Consider the following 14,200-nt stretch of genomic DNA (forward strand, 5'->3'; position numbering starts at 1 on the left):
AGTGTGGCTGGCTATGAGACCCCTGTGGATCCAATTAGATTTTATTCTCTAGGTTGGTTTCTGTTTGGCTGCATGATTAAAGAAAAGTTAGCCTAATTACTCTCATAAGTTGTCAAGTTTAAGCAATTTTCTTTAATCAGCTTGGAATCTTTCTTTTTTTCTGTTTGTGATTTGGGAGCTTCAGTTTTTCTCATGCCAATGGAAAAGGCGTTCTATATATTTTCTCGTTTATAACAAGGAAAATGTACATTATATGTACATGACAAGGATTTCTGGGATTAATGCGACAACTACTATGCAGTATCAACCTTGATTACATCGTTATTTCCTAATAATTAAACACCAATCTTACTCTTGAACAATAAATACCGAAAACAGCGCCAGCCAATAAACCCAAAACCTTGTTGATCATGAACCTTTGCATGTCAAACTGAAAACACATCCGAAGATATAGACAGTGGTGTTGCTGAGGAACTTATCCCTTTCTTTGCCTTCTTCTGCACTCAAACAAAAGTAGAAAATACTTATCAGCATGGTTAGTACAACAATAACCTATAGCATCAATGGCTGCAAGTTTTGAGTGGCTGGTGCCTAACCATGTCAGCAAGAGTGTTCTTCCAAGCCTTGTCCATCTCTTCGTACACGAGATCGATTGTTGGGCGACCTTTGCTTGATTTGGCAACACAAAGTACTGCAATTTGTAGGATTGATTCAAAGTCCACCTTGTTGACATTTCCATTTAGTCTTGGGTCCTCAAGATCCTCAGGTGGGCGCTTGTTCATACTTATATCCTTTGCCTGCAAAGAAGAACAAAAAAAACAGAATTGATTAATCTCTCTCTTTCTCTCTCTCTAGCTCTAGGCACAAATGAAGTTGGATGTACCTTTCTTGTCAGTTGGTCTCTAGCATCAAGATCCAGCTCAAATACTTTTTGCCCTGATAGCAGTTGCAGAGAAACAATACCAAAACTATAGACATCACTGGCGCAGGTTAACTTGGCATTGGTCATATATTCTGGATCCATATAGCCTATGGTTCCTCTGACATCTGTAAATACTTTGCTCTCCTCCATCCCCAACATCTTTGCCAACCCAAAATCAGAAAGCTTGGGATCCAAGTTCTCAGTCAAAAGGATGTTGGTAAGCTATAAATCAAAAAAAGAAGTGCATCAACAACATCAATATAATATGGATCAAGAGGAATTAACTGTAGTGTAGACCAAAGAAGCATATCATATTCAATTATTACCTTAATATCTCTGTGAACAATGCATCCATCTATATAGTGGTGGAGATACCTCAAAGCAAGTGCACAATCTCTTAGAATCTTAACTCTTCTTTCCCATGTTAAGACAGGATCATTTCCTGATCAATGTAGAGAGAGGAGAGAGAGAGAGAGAGAGAGACACACACACACACACATATGATTATTCTCACCTTGTCATGCTCCTTAAAGAAAATTAATTTCAAACATGTTAACGAAATAAATGTGTCTTATCTAGCAATTCATAAAGATCAAAGGAATTACTTAGGAGGTGTTGAGCTAGATTCCCTGCTGCGCAATACTCGTACACAAGAAATTGCTCGCCATCTTCAACACAGCAACCAAAGAGGCAAACCAAATTTGGATGTCGAATCCTTGAAAGACCTTCGACTTCTCGTGTAAAAGAATCAGAAGTATTGCTCTTGTTTATGTGCTTAATGGCCACGACTTGTCCACTAGGAAGAACACCTTTATAAACTTGACCAGCACTTCCTCTTCCGAGGTCCTTTCTCTCAAAATTTATGGCATTCTCAATCTCAGCCTTGGAGAATCTATACAGGCCAGACCATGTAGTAATTGGTCCTGATTGAACCGGTTTTTTAGGCTTCTTCTTGCTCACATATTTAATCAGCAGGATGATCAGCATCACTGCAGTGATGGCTATTAAGATTGAAAGTATCGCTTCTACCAAAGAATCTGATAGGTTAAATGATTAACTTCTATGAGTATACATGAAGTTTGTAAGTGAATTTGCACGAAATAAAGTAGATTGAAATAGTACTAGTTTTACTTACACTTGAGTTTGATGTAATCTGGTTCTGCATGTGGAACAAAAACAAAAACACAAATTGAACACATAAATTCAAGCTCATAGAATAGAAATAAAGATCAAGTCAATTAGAAGTTGAAAATTTTGATTGAGCAGCATGAAGTAGTTTCATACCAAACGTGTCTAACATAGACAAACACCGAATGTAGTCAATATCGACCGAAAAGGAACCATTCATATTTGCTGCTGCAATAGAAATCATAGCTGCTACACCACATATGGCTGTTTCAGTTTTGTTCTCGTCCTTCACGTTATACTTTTTCAATAAATAGTCCCTCAGAGCTGAGAATGCCCCGGTGCATTTTCTGCAAACATTATCAAATGCATTGCCAAATTGAGAGCAGTTGCTTAGTGCGTCTTGGAAGGGCTGGTCTTGCCTGAGGCCTGAAAGAGTTGTGCCGGAGCACTGGCTACTTCTACTGTTAAGGTCATCAAAGCCACAATGTTGCGCAGACAAAATCTGCTGCATATGTAAAGGGCCGTTGCAGTTCTGCCATTCCTCTTGTGCAAGAAAGACACTGCCCTGCCCCTGTGTCTTAATTACATGAATGGCTAAGGCTTGGGACATGACGGGGAGGACATTTCGACAGCACAGGTTTGTAGGGTAGCTGCCCCACATGTTGATTCTCGGTCCCACATGACCGATGCACTCCCCAGTTGGTTGGAACGGGTAGGATGTGAAATTTAACACACAGCTTCCTGCAGCAAGTCATGCATATATGGAACGTTATAAGCATATATACATAACAGATAAAACAAACTAAACTTTAATCACCAAAAAAAATAAAAGATATAAATAGACCTGAGGGACCATCAGGTGAAGTTGATGGAGTCTGGGAAAAAGTTCGGATAAAAAAAGTGGCAATGAATAAGATGGTCAGCTTGGAAGAATAAGAAAAGTTTCTTTCTGTCATATCCCCCTGAGGCATTTGTAAGCTACTAGCTATAATATACGTAGCTGCTATATCAGTCGCATGGGAAAAAAATTGAAGCAAAGCAAAGCTCTTGTGTGAATTGTGAATTTGTGAGTGAGAAAAATAATGCAAGCGAAAGTTTTCAAAGGCAATAGTGGAGCTGAATACTTATAAAATCTTAGAATCATTGCAAACATCGGAAAAAGAAGAGGCATATTCTTTGTTTCTGCTAAATTGGTTCTGATGACAGCCTAGAAATGCCCGGTGGGTTCTATTTGATCAATGGGAGATGCAAATGGCTTTTGATAATTGAGTGGTCATTAAAAAAAACATCCACTTGGGAAATAGCTCCAAAAGCATTTGCTTATCTTAATGGTTGAGCCAATCATGCTAATCTTCAAACACATCGCCGCATACCTGTATAAAACTACAACAACAACTATATCTTATCTGTTTATTTTGGCCTTTTGTTTTTTTATGCCTTGTAATCTTCTGCCCTTTAACTTAATTATCTACTTTTCTTTCTTCATAATCCAGTTTCTTAAGTTATAACAACAATTTATGAAAAGGGATCCCTTAAAGACTTATTTGAGAGACACCCTTATAGGACCCATCACACATTATTTTTCAATGATCCGAATTGTATACTTTTTAGATATTCAATCAATGATCATCAGCAAAAAATCACTTGAATCCAAAACTATTTGACTACTCAATTAGATGATTATTATTTTAGTAAGTACTATGTTTGTCTATTTTGTTGCTTGCAATTAAATGCCTTAATGATTTTTAATTTGCTTGAATTTTTGCTAGGATGATCTATGAATGAAGATGTGAAAAATAGATGGTTTGGATCGTTGAAAAAAATAATCGTTGAGTACTCTAAAAGTTGTTTCTCAAATAAAATTATTTGACGACTCCCTCAATTGAAGAGGACTATTTATATATGTTTGGATGATTATGACAATTAAATTACTTAGACCACAAGCTTCTGTACTTTTCTCGCCATATATAATCCGCTTCTTCCTTGATCGCCTACTCATTTTCAACTAAAAATCTAATTAAAGTAGACGAAGGCCTCACCCTCAAGCTATGACAACCGTGGGCCTTAGCATTCTCGTGGTCCATGGACTCAAGGTCATCCAATCAAAGGCTCCAAAGTCCATAAGGCTTGTCTATGCCGTTGCAAATTGCATTAAGATAATTTCTTTTTTCTTTTGATTTTTTATTTATTAAAAAAAATATCTGCTATATTAATGGAGGATTTTAATACCTAAATAGTCTCATTGTATAAAGATAAAAAAATAAAAAAATAAAATGCTAAAAACAATTGGAATACGTTCCAGGCCTGGTTTCCACACGATGGATGACCGCTCTTATCCGGTCAACTAACTGAAATTTGGCGCCCTCTTCTCTTCTCCCATAACTATGCTCTCATCTTTTGCTCTTTTGCGTCATGTTGTCTACTTGTCTACCGTCTGTTCTTCCTTCATTTACTAGCAAACTAGATAAGCTAGCTACCTAGGCTAGCTGTTGCCATGCCCATCATCTCCTCCTGCAATAAACCCCAAGGTACTCTCTCTCTCTCTCTCTCTCTATGTGTTAATTTTTTCCAAGTTTAAATCAGTAATGTTAATCAGTCATTGCACATTGCGTGTGCCCACAATACTTGCTAAGTTCTAGTTCTACCCAACTTTTTGTTTCTAAGATTTTTCTTTTGGGTAGTGAAAATTTCAGCTGTTGGGTATCTCTGCAATCTTCATGTAGTTTCAATGGCACCCACTGGGCAGCCAAGTTCTTATCTTTCTTGCTTTCGTTTTTGCTGGTTACTCCAAGTTCTTATTTTGATTGCAATCTTTTATAGTATAAGGGGAAATGTTAACGATATTTGAACTGTATTTAGAGTCTTGACAAAAATAAGCAAAGTTTTCTTATTTGACTTTGATTCTACTCCCATATCAAGATTTATTAGGTTTTTATATACTTTCTGGTCTTCATAAGTTGTTAGAGAAACAGGGTATTTATAACTCTTTGTATTCAAAATTGGAACATTTGGGTCATTGGGTTCATTAGTATATTTTTTTAAGAGAGCAAATACTACCGTGGTGAATCTTTATTTTTGTTTTTAGTCAGAGGTTGAATCAATTATAAAAAAGTAAAAACAGTTAGGCCAACAAAAAAAAGAAGAAGGCGGCAATAAAACTTTTGTCAAGAGAAGCAAAGTCAAGGCTCTCAGAACATTTTGAAGGGAATGAATTTCTCATGATGTACATTCCAGGGAAACAGAACCAATGTAATCAATCTTTTTCATTCCTACCAGGTTTATAGAAAATTTAAATAAAAAAAAAAGAATACCACTGATACAATGAACTGTATTCAGGTCAGAATTTGAGGTGAAAACACTGGAAGTATGGCACTGGCTGGACGTTCAATTTTCCTGTCCCATAATGATAGTATTGGCAATACATGTATCAGGTTGGGACTTACAAGTGACGAAAGGTTTCAGAAGAGAAGGATGGTTGGTTTTCATGTGGTTGTGAAATTTCCCTCCAATAGAAGAAAATCAAGATACTCCCAATTCATTAGGTCTAAAAGAAACTTTTGTGTTTTGGGGTCAAAATGCTCTTCACTGCTCTCTAGCAAGACAGAGGAGGCTTTCTCAAAATGTAGCACGAGAACTAGTGAACCTGAGGTAGCTTGCAAGAAGTATCTGCTCTTGGTTTCTTGATAGAGTAAAGTGATGATTGACCTTTATCTCCCTCTAATTTGTTTTTGCAGATGAAACGAGTAATCAATTTTCTGCTTGAAGAAGCATCAAGTTGCATTAAAGAGTGGAGCCGGTTACATTTCATGAAAGTAGCTGGTTTGCTGGCATGCACTTTCATGATCATGCCATCAGCCAATGCCACCGATGCTCTCAAAACTTGTGCCTGCTTACTTAAGGAATGCAGGTAATTCATTAAAACGAGTCTGATACTTATAGTTGGTATCTTAACATGATTGCTAATAGAACTATACTGCTTTCTATCTGCCTTGTTTTTTTTTTTTTGGTAAACTCTATCTGCGCTTTTTGTCTTCTTTAATATGTCCCAAATTTCTGCATTTGAATACTTCACACAGAAACACCAATCCAGTTATTTAGTTTGTAAGAGAACTCATTACTACATACATTTTTTAAATTCTTTATAGTAAGAATTTAATTTGGCTAGTTAAAAATGTTGGTTTAGGTTTTGGCTTATAATAGGGTAAGGGAATGGTTATCTTACTAGTGATTTTACTCGAATTCCATACAGGATCCAGACGAAGTGTTGTTCACTTTATACGTGTAATAGTTTTCCTCTTTAACTACATCACATTTTATTGGAAATTTTTTTTTTTCGTTTCTAACTATATGCACCCACTCTAAAACTTAGTCTTGGTCTTTAATTTGATTACTGGAGTACCTATTCATGTCAGGGTAGAACTTGCCAAGTGTATTGGAAACCCGTCGTGTGCTGCCAATATTGCTTGTCTGCAAACTTGCAATAATCGACCTGATGAGACTGAATGCCAGGCTAGTTCTCTCTCTATCTCTCTCTCGATCACATTCACCAGTTCTAAAGTTTATACAGGGGGGAATTCCGGTGTCATTTATGCGTTTGTCTTATTCCTTTTCGCAGATTAAATGTGGGGACCTGTTTGAAAACAGTGTCGTAGATGAATTTAATGAATGCGCAGTGTCGCGAAAGAAGTGTGTACCTAAGAAATCTGATGTGGGAGAATTTCCCATCCCAGATCCGGCTGTTCTTGTTAAAAGCTTTGATATTGAAAAATTTAATGGAAAGTGGTTCATTACAAGTGGCTTGAATCCTACCTTTGATGCATTTGATTGCCAGTTGCATGAATTCCATACAGAATCTAGCAAACTTGTGGGGAATTTGTCTTGGAGAATACGAACCCCGGATGGTGGCTTTTTCACTAGATCAGCTGTGCAGAAATTCGTGCAAGACCCAAATCAGCCTGGAATACTTTACAATCATGACAATGACTATCTTCACTATCAAGATGACTGGTAATTCATGTCACATGAATACCTCCTTATCTTGTTCCTCTTGATGTTTGATTATGCATGCTTCCTTCCATTTATGTGCTGGTTTCCACCATTTTGTCTTTATTTTGGCTTTTCTGTGAACTCTAAACCTTACCAGAAGTCATACATGACGTATGCAGGTATATTCTATCGTCCAAGATGGAGAATAAACCGGATGACTACATATTTGTGTACTACCGTGGAAGGAATGATGCATGGGATGGCTACGGCGGTGCTGTGATATACACAAGGAGTTCAGTTTTGCCAGCAAGCATTGTTCCTGACCTTGAAAAAGCAGCTGCAAGTGTGGGAAGGGACTTTAGCAAGTTTATCAGAACAGATAATACTTGTGGCCCTGAGCCTCCTCTTGTAGAGAGGTTGGAGAAGACACTTGAAGAAGGGGAAAAGAACATTATAGAGGAAGTCAAACAGTTAGAAGGGGAAGTTGAGAAGGTTGAACAGACTGAGTTGACATTGTTGCAAAAGTTAGCTGAAGGGTTTAACGAGCTTAAACAAGATGAGGAGAATTTCTTGAGAGGGCTTAGCAAAGAAGAGATGGATATATTGAGCGAGCTAAAAATGGAAGCAGGTGAAGTAGAAAAGCTTTTTGGACAAACACTTCCACTTAGGAAGCTAAGATAGTTGAAAGGGTTTGTCTTCTTGTTTATAGTTATACCATATCGTTATTTATGTATTACTTTTCTTTTAGAATGCAAGCTGATATTACATACTGTCTTTCTTGGAAGCAAGCTATTTTGCTTTCAATGATTTCATTGGTTGGCAGTGAAAAGGGTTAATACAGAGTTCTATTTCTCAAAAGCAAATTTACAAGAACGAAAACAAAACTAGGAAATCTGAATCCACAATTTGCTTTAGCCGATGTGATTCCAACAATTGAATGACTATGTTGATTCCTATATTCAACTTGACAACTTATACATAAAACTCTTGAATGTAAGAATGCTGAGGTAAATTATAACAATAAGTACACTCCCTTTTAATGTCAGCACCCTGTGTAATTTACCATTGATCCCATTGCCTTCTCTTAATAGTTTGGCTCAGTACCAAGGGAAAAATACATTAAGTTATTATCTGAATCCCCCCATAATTCAATAAAACTTCTTTCTTTTGTTTGTTTCTTTAAGTTTAAGGATATGTCGTTGAAGAAGGACGATACCAGAAGTCCCGAAATTGAAGTATAATTGAAATCTTAAAAAAAAAGAAGAGAACCTCATCATTAAATTCTTGGCCCAGTGCAGTTTTCTCCCTCTGCCAAAGTACTACTTATGCAGCTCAATTGGGTTGCTCAGTACCAGTGCTTCTTGTTTGCTATCTCTGAAGGACAAAAGCCTTGCATGGCTCCTCCATGCAAAAAGAAAAAAATCCCATGTTGAAGTTTATGTGCAAGGTACAGACATTCTAGTAGTGACTGGACTGGCATTTTTTTGGTGTTAGAGCCTCCCGTGATTCCATCCTGGCATGGTTCGGGTCAAAATGAACATTTCCATCCTTTAGTACCGGTAATGGTGCCCTGTTTCTGTTTTGCTGCTCATCTGGTCTGCTGCTTATGTTGTGCCGATCATCTGGTCCCCTGCTTCCGTTTTGCTGATCATCGGTGCAAACACTTCCACCTTCGTTTGAATGTTCCCCAGTACTGCTAATGCCGCCCAATGTAACAGTAGCACTCTCTTTTTCTGATTTTCTACTGCAGTTCTTTTGGCTATTAGAAACACTTTCTTCTATTGATCCTCTGCTGCTGCTTCTAGAAGAAATACTTGCATATTTAGATTGATTACTGCTCACTTGGCTTGAATTGCCATCCACATTATGATCACCTTTGTTGCTCTTCTGGCTTGACACACTTGATTCTTTGCTACCTCCTTGACTTGAATAAACACTTTCGTCCCGAAATCTCATGCTGCCTTTGGGGCTTGAAAATGAATGCCATTCTTTTGATTCTGTACCAGTTTCTTGGGGTTCATCTTCACTACCATCACCATCTGAAATGTCAGTGCCACGGAGGTTATTACTTGAAATTCTGATACTCTCCTCCTGATCAGAAACCTCCCCATCTTCAACTTCTGAACATTCAGAAGCGCATTCTGAGCCATCAAGGTTCTCATCATCATTTTCGGTCGGTTTTGGATCAGCTGGAAGACGAGCAGGGATAGCCTCAGGAGGAGGAGGGGTTGTAGAAAGAAAACTTAGAGTTGTCACAACGTCACTCATGAAGGGACGGACTCCTGCCTCCTCTTGCAGGCACATGGATGCAATTGCAACAGCTTGATTTATATCTTTTTCTGGGAATTCCCCGTTAAGAAGAGGATCTGCCAAATCAGGAAACTTTTTCGGGTCCCTGAATAAGGGTTGTGCCTGCTCACACATCCAAAAGAGAACAAAGTTACACATGATGATATTACATTAAGAGTGAAGTAAAAGACTGGTTAGGCATGATCTTCTTCTAGAAGTAGAAAAGAGAGAGAGAGAGAGAGAGAGAGAGAGAGAGAGATATATATATATATATATATATATATATATATTGGATAGGTGGAAATGATAAGGTATTTACCCAAGATACTAGATTTTGCTCATCATTTGGTCTTGTAGTATCAATAGCTCTTCTTCCAGTAATGAGCTCCAGTAGAACAACTCCAAAACTGTACACATCTGACTTCATTGTGACTTCACCTGATTTTGAATACTCAGGAGCACAGAAACCATACGTACCCATCAGCCTTGATGGTCCATGCATCTTATCTCCATCAGGGCCAAGCTTGGCAAGTCCAACATCTGAGAGCTTTGGATTGAATTCTTCATCTAACAAGATATTTGAAGATTTTAAATCACGATATATAACCGGGGGATTGGCCTTTTCATGCAAGTACTCCAGTCCCATAGCAGCACCATAAGCTATTTTCACTCGGGCATACCAATCTAATGGCTTATGATCTGATCCATCAACTGCAGCAGATAAGTATATTGATCATGGTAAATTACTAATTAAATTGAATTTGCAATGTACAGTATGGGATTAAGCACCAAGAACACTTATAGAGCTAATAATGTGGTCCTAAATCAAGAAAACAGTAGAGGAAAAAAAGGAGGGAAAGTACCAAGAACACGATCATCTAGAGAACTGCCCGATATGTATTCATACACCAAAAGTCTTTGATCTCCATCAGCACAATATCCAATTAGATTAACCAGATTTGGATGGTGTAGGAGGCTTAGCGTCAAAACGTCCCCAAGGAACTCCTTGTTTCCTTGCATTCCATTTCTGTCCAGTTGCTTCACTGCCACCACCTATAAACAAGATGGGAAAACTCACTTACTCATTGAAAAATCTTCATTAAAAACCAAAAGGCAAATGTAAAGTTAGAGTATAAATAGACTCTTCATACAGTCACACATCTAAAATATCAAGCAAACGTTCTTAGTTATTACCTGCCCGCTGGACTGAAAAGTCCCCTTATAGACTCTTCCAAAACCACCTTCTCCCAAAAGACATTCCTGACGGAAATTCTTTGTTGCTGTGGCTAGCTCACGGAAAGTGAAAGTCTTTGCATTAATATCTGCTGGGTTAACTCCCTCTGCAGATTTTTGTTTTTTCAATTCTGCTGAAATAACGATAAGAGGTTTTAGCCCACATGCCTTATCTATATAGCATTGTTTACCCTAAATTACAATCATGCGTATTTGTATTTATATGTATATGTATGCCCTAGCATGCTTTATGGTTTTCTTCCTATAGCTTCTACATATATATATATATATATATTTATGAGCTAAGTGCAACTCTGATTAACAAATATATGTTGCTACATTATAATTAATACAGTCAGGACATTGCCCTAGAAGTACAACCAAGCCTTGCCTCGTCTTGTCTAAATTTGATTATTAATTAAAACCAAGGTTTCTGAAATCACAATTAGCTTACCTTGTCCGATAGGTGGAGAGGCATTCTCTAATCTCTTGCTATTTGATCTCTTACTTCTTTGTGAGCCAAAACACGGAAAGCAGCTCATGTCTTCTTAACTCTTGGCAAATGAATGAATGCTTGCTAACTCGAAATGAAGTTAATATTACAATGCAAAATGAAAATATGAAAAAGGAAAGAAAAAAGAAGAAGTTTGTTAAGAAGAAGTTTGTTTGACAAGAAATGCAGAAGAGGAGGACAAGGGAGGAGAAGGAGGAGGAGGAGGAGGAGGAAGAGGAGGAGGAGCGAGAGGGGATCAGGGTCCTCCAAGAATATTGAAAGAGGAGGACCCCGCAGGTGGGGAGGAGGCAGGTAATTGCTGTTTAGAATGGGGGGCAAAAAAAAGAACAACTAGAGAATGCTAGGCATTGGGGATTGCCATGTTTTGGGGTGTTAGAAAAATGAGAGACTTTTCCTTAGACTTCTCGCAGAAAAAGGTGGAGATGTGAGTGGATACTTTGTAAGGTGTCCGGCCTTTTAAAACTGAGGAGAGCAAAATGTGGGAAGTTTATTGAATTTCAGTTACCATTAGAGGCTATACATGGAAGGTGTCCAGCCCACCCATTTTTGCCAGCAGTTATTTTAAGGGGCAGCATTTGGCTTTGCTTGCATGCCATTTTAATTATTTCTTCTGTTTTATTAGTTTCCCACACCTCAGAATGAGCAGGATTATTATTGGATTAATGAGATCTCTGTCAACTTACATGCATGCAATGCAACATATTATTTTGCTGTTGTTAATTGTACAGATCCAATTTGAAATCCCAATAATGAATAAGAGGAGTGATGGGTGTCCGCATACAGTTCAAGGGTTACAACTTACATTACATCAAATTAGATTGTGTTCTGGGCCAGGTCCAACCCTCAATATATTAATTAACATAATTTTTTTAATGTTAATATGCATTATTGGTTATGAATTCTATTCTGTCATACAGTATAATTTTTCTCTTCTAAGATGAAGATGGCTTGTCAAGTTTTCACCAAATTAATTAAGCCGCGGTGAGCCAAGGCTTTTATATACTTTATTTTTAGTGTAAGCGATAATTTAAATTACACAAGAGGAAGAATTTTCACACACAACTATGATACTGTGGTGATCAGTGATGAAGCCACTTCTAGGCCTGGAGTGGCCCTGGCCCTCCCTAGATTCTGATCACTCCAATATTATATTATAGAATTTGTAATAAACAACTTATAATTTAAGTTGAAATTTCCTTTAAAACAAATTAAACATGAGTAAATTAGAAATATTTAGCTCTAAACATGTAACTATTGAATACATAGGTGTTTTAAATACTCGTATTTTTTATTTCAGCCCCCCTAACTTTACAATTCTACCTTCGCTCCTAGTAGTAATTCGAACTTGACACCTTATATTTACAAATCAATGTCATTTTCCTCTATACTAGACTTCGTTGATGTCTTTTATACACTTTTGAATCCTAGCAAAAGGGTCCTTAATCCGACTGGGCCAACTACTTTGGTTAATTATAAAAATACAAGGAAAAAACAAAACAAAACCTTTGGTTACTTTTACTGTTGAGCAAACAATAAACATGTGGGGGTGAAGTGGAAATGGAAAGTAAAAAAGAAAAATAAATAAAAATTGCGAGTGCGTTTCTGAGTCCCAAAAGGAAATATGAAAAGATTGCTAGTATAAGATTAGAATTTATAATACAAGGGAAGGGTCTTAGAGAAATTATAAAATACTACGTTAATATAATTATGTGATATATTTTACATATGTGTTATAATATAAATAAATTACAATTTATTTTCTCTCTTTTTATATTATAATACATCAGTCTTGATTTTTTGGACTCCTGTAGTCCAAGAGATTTATAGTCACTCACCGTTGGATGTAAATTCAACGGTTCACTCATTTATGACTTGAATCGGGTAATAATCATTTATGTCATATTGCATTTATATATATCATTTTGAACCATTGGATTAATATCTAACGACGGGTGACCACAATCTCTTAGACTCCTGTGATCTAAGAGATCGAGACTGTATAATACATATACAAAATATAGTATATAGCCAGAGTTGATAGCATTTTATAATCACTCGTCTCGAACTCGAAGGGAGGGAGTGATTTTGTGAGTTGTGTGGCGGCAATTAGAGAACACATCACATGCAGCAGCAAAGCAGGCGAGCAGTTGACACATAGAAAGTCGGTGTTTCACACGTCAAAAAGAGCGCATCACATGCTCCTATGCATCATCATCATATATATATATATATATTCATGGCTTGCCCTCATCCTTCCTTAGTAATCTTTTGTGCCCTAAATTTCAGAAACTCTAATTATCTTATTTTGTTGTGTGAACGTACGTTTTGACTCTTTGAAATTTAAGAGTCTTGTTCAGTGTTGAGTAGGATGAGCAGCAGAGTGAGGTGGCCTTTTTATGGAACTAACATCACGTAAATATTTAACTTATTAGTTTTTTTGCACGCGTTTCGGCGTATGTGATAAATTTTTTTAAAAAAGAAATTTAAATTTATTTTAGAATTAAAAAGATAATGAGTAGTTGTGTTTTTGAAAAATAGGATTCATTATATGATTTTTCTTTTAATTTTAATTTTTTAATATGAAAATGTGTGAATTTATCATATTATCCTCATTTAATTAATAATTTTAATTCTTAATGTTTGAATTAACCAAGGATATTTTCTGATATTTTGAATGTTTCATCATTCTCTATCTTTTGCTATATATAGATTCACCATGCGTATATCCAATTCAAACTTTTAATGACTTTTATAGAGTTTAAAAGTCTGGAGGTATTCAATTTAGACTTTTAAAGAGTATATAAAAGTCTAGTAGTATTCAATTGTGACTTTTAAAAAGTATTTAAAAGTTTGGTGGTGTTCAGTTATGACTTTTAAAAAGTATTTAAAAGTTTGGTGGTATCCAAAAAGTTAATGACTTTTAAAAAGCTTATTAAATGAATGACTTTTCCATACTTTTAAGGCTAATTGTTAAGAGCAAAAGTCTTATCCATTTACTAGTGACTTTTATCAACTCTATGAAAGTATTTAAGAATTTGTTATTTCTATGGAAGTCACTCACTTAAAAAAAGTCTTTATAAGTATGAATTGGATACACCCCCCTATTGTTTTCTTCTTCCACCAAACAT

At 36.5% G+C, this 14,200-nt stretch overlaps 3 protein-coding genes across 7 annotated transcripts; 1 reads left to right on the forward strand and 2 right to left on the reverse strand.

Annotated features, from left to right (window-relative positions):
• Window positions 1-279: 279 nt before the first annotated feature.
• Window positions 280-2,801, reverse strand: LOC117630632 (putative leucine-rich repeat receptor-like serine/threonine-protein kinase At2g19230; the record flags this gene model as incomplete). The annotated part of the gene is made up of 7 exons (XM_034363328.1): window positions 280-494; window positions 597-797; window positions 884-1,144; window positions 1,249-1,364; window positions 1,528-1,959; window positions 2,058-2,081; window positions 2,207-2,801. Coding segments are annotated over 7 exons (1,698 nt in total), but the record flags the coding sequence as incomplete, so codon positions are not given.
• A 1,604-nt stretch (window positions 2,802-4,405) lies between these two features.
• On the forward strand, window positions 4,406-7,806 carry LOC117632799 (violaxanthin de-epoxidase, chloroplastic). 3 transcript variants are annotated; one of them, XM_034366379.1, is made up of 6 exons: window positions 4,406-4,578; window positions 5,387-5,698; window positions 5,785-5,957; window positions 6,463-6,559; window positions 6,666-7,057; window positions 7,216-7,806. In XM_034366379.1, the coding sequence occupies exons 2-6, from the start codon at window positions 5,417-5,419 to the stop codon at window positions 7,715-7,717; spliced, it is 1,446 nt and encodes a 481-aa protein (XP_034222270.1). In that variant the 5' UTR covers window positions 4,406-4,578; window positions 5,387-5,416; the 3' UTR covers window positions 7,718-7,806. The 3 variants fall into 3 exon arrangements, with proteins under 3 accessions (XP_034222270.1, XP_034222271.1, XP_034222272.1); XM_034366380.1 differs by having other exon boundaries at window positions 4,407-4,578; window positions 5,482-5,698; XM_034366381.1 differs by lacking the exon at window positions 5,387-5,698 and having other exon boundaries at window positions 4,408-4,578.
• Window positions 7,807-8,028: 222 nt separating this feature from the next.
• Window positions 8,029-11,204, reverse strand: LOC117632798 (probable serine/threonine-protein kinase PBL25). Of its 3 annotated transcripts, none has more exons than XM_034366376.1 (5): window positions 11,013-11,204; window positions 10,520-10,689; window positions 10,189-10,378; window positions 9,645-10,036; window positions 8,029-9,448 (listed from the first exon to the last, which is right to left on the reverse strand). In XM_034366376.1, the coding sequence occupies exons 1-5, from the start codon at window positions 11,098-11,100 to the stop codon at window positions 8,495-8,497; spliced, it is 1,794 nt and encodes a 597-aa protein (XP_034222267.1). In that variant the 5' UTR covers window positions 11,101-11,204; the 3' UTR covers window positions 8,029-8,494. The 3 variants fall into 3 exon arrangements, with proteins under 3 accessions (XP_034222267.1, XP_034222268.1, XP_034222266.1); XM_034366377.1 differs by having other exon boundaries at window positions 9,645-10,024; window positions 10,520-10,692; XM_034366375.1 differs by having other exon boundaries at window positions 10,520-10,692.
• Window positions 11,205-14,200: the final 2,996 nt, after the last annotated feature.

Source organism: Prunus dulcis, chromosome 6 (genome assembly GCF_902201215.1).
Source record: "Prunus dulcis chromosome 6, ALMONDv2, whole genome shotgun sequence".
Lineage (NCBI taxonomy): Eukaryota > Viridiplantae > Streptophyta > Magnoliopsida > Rosales > Rosaceae > Prunus > Prunus dulcis.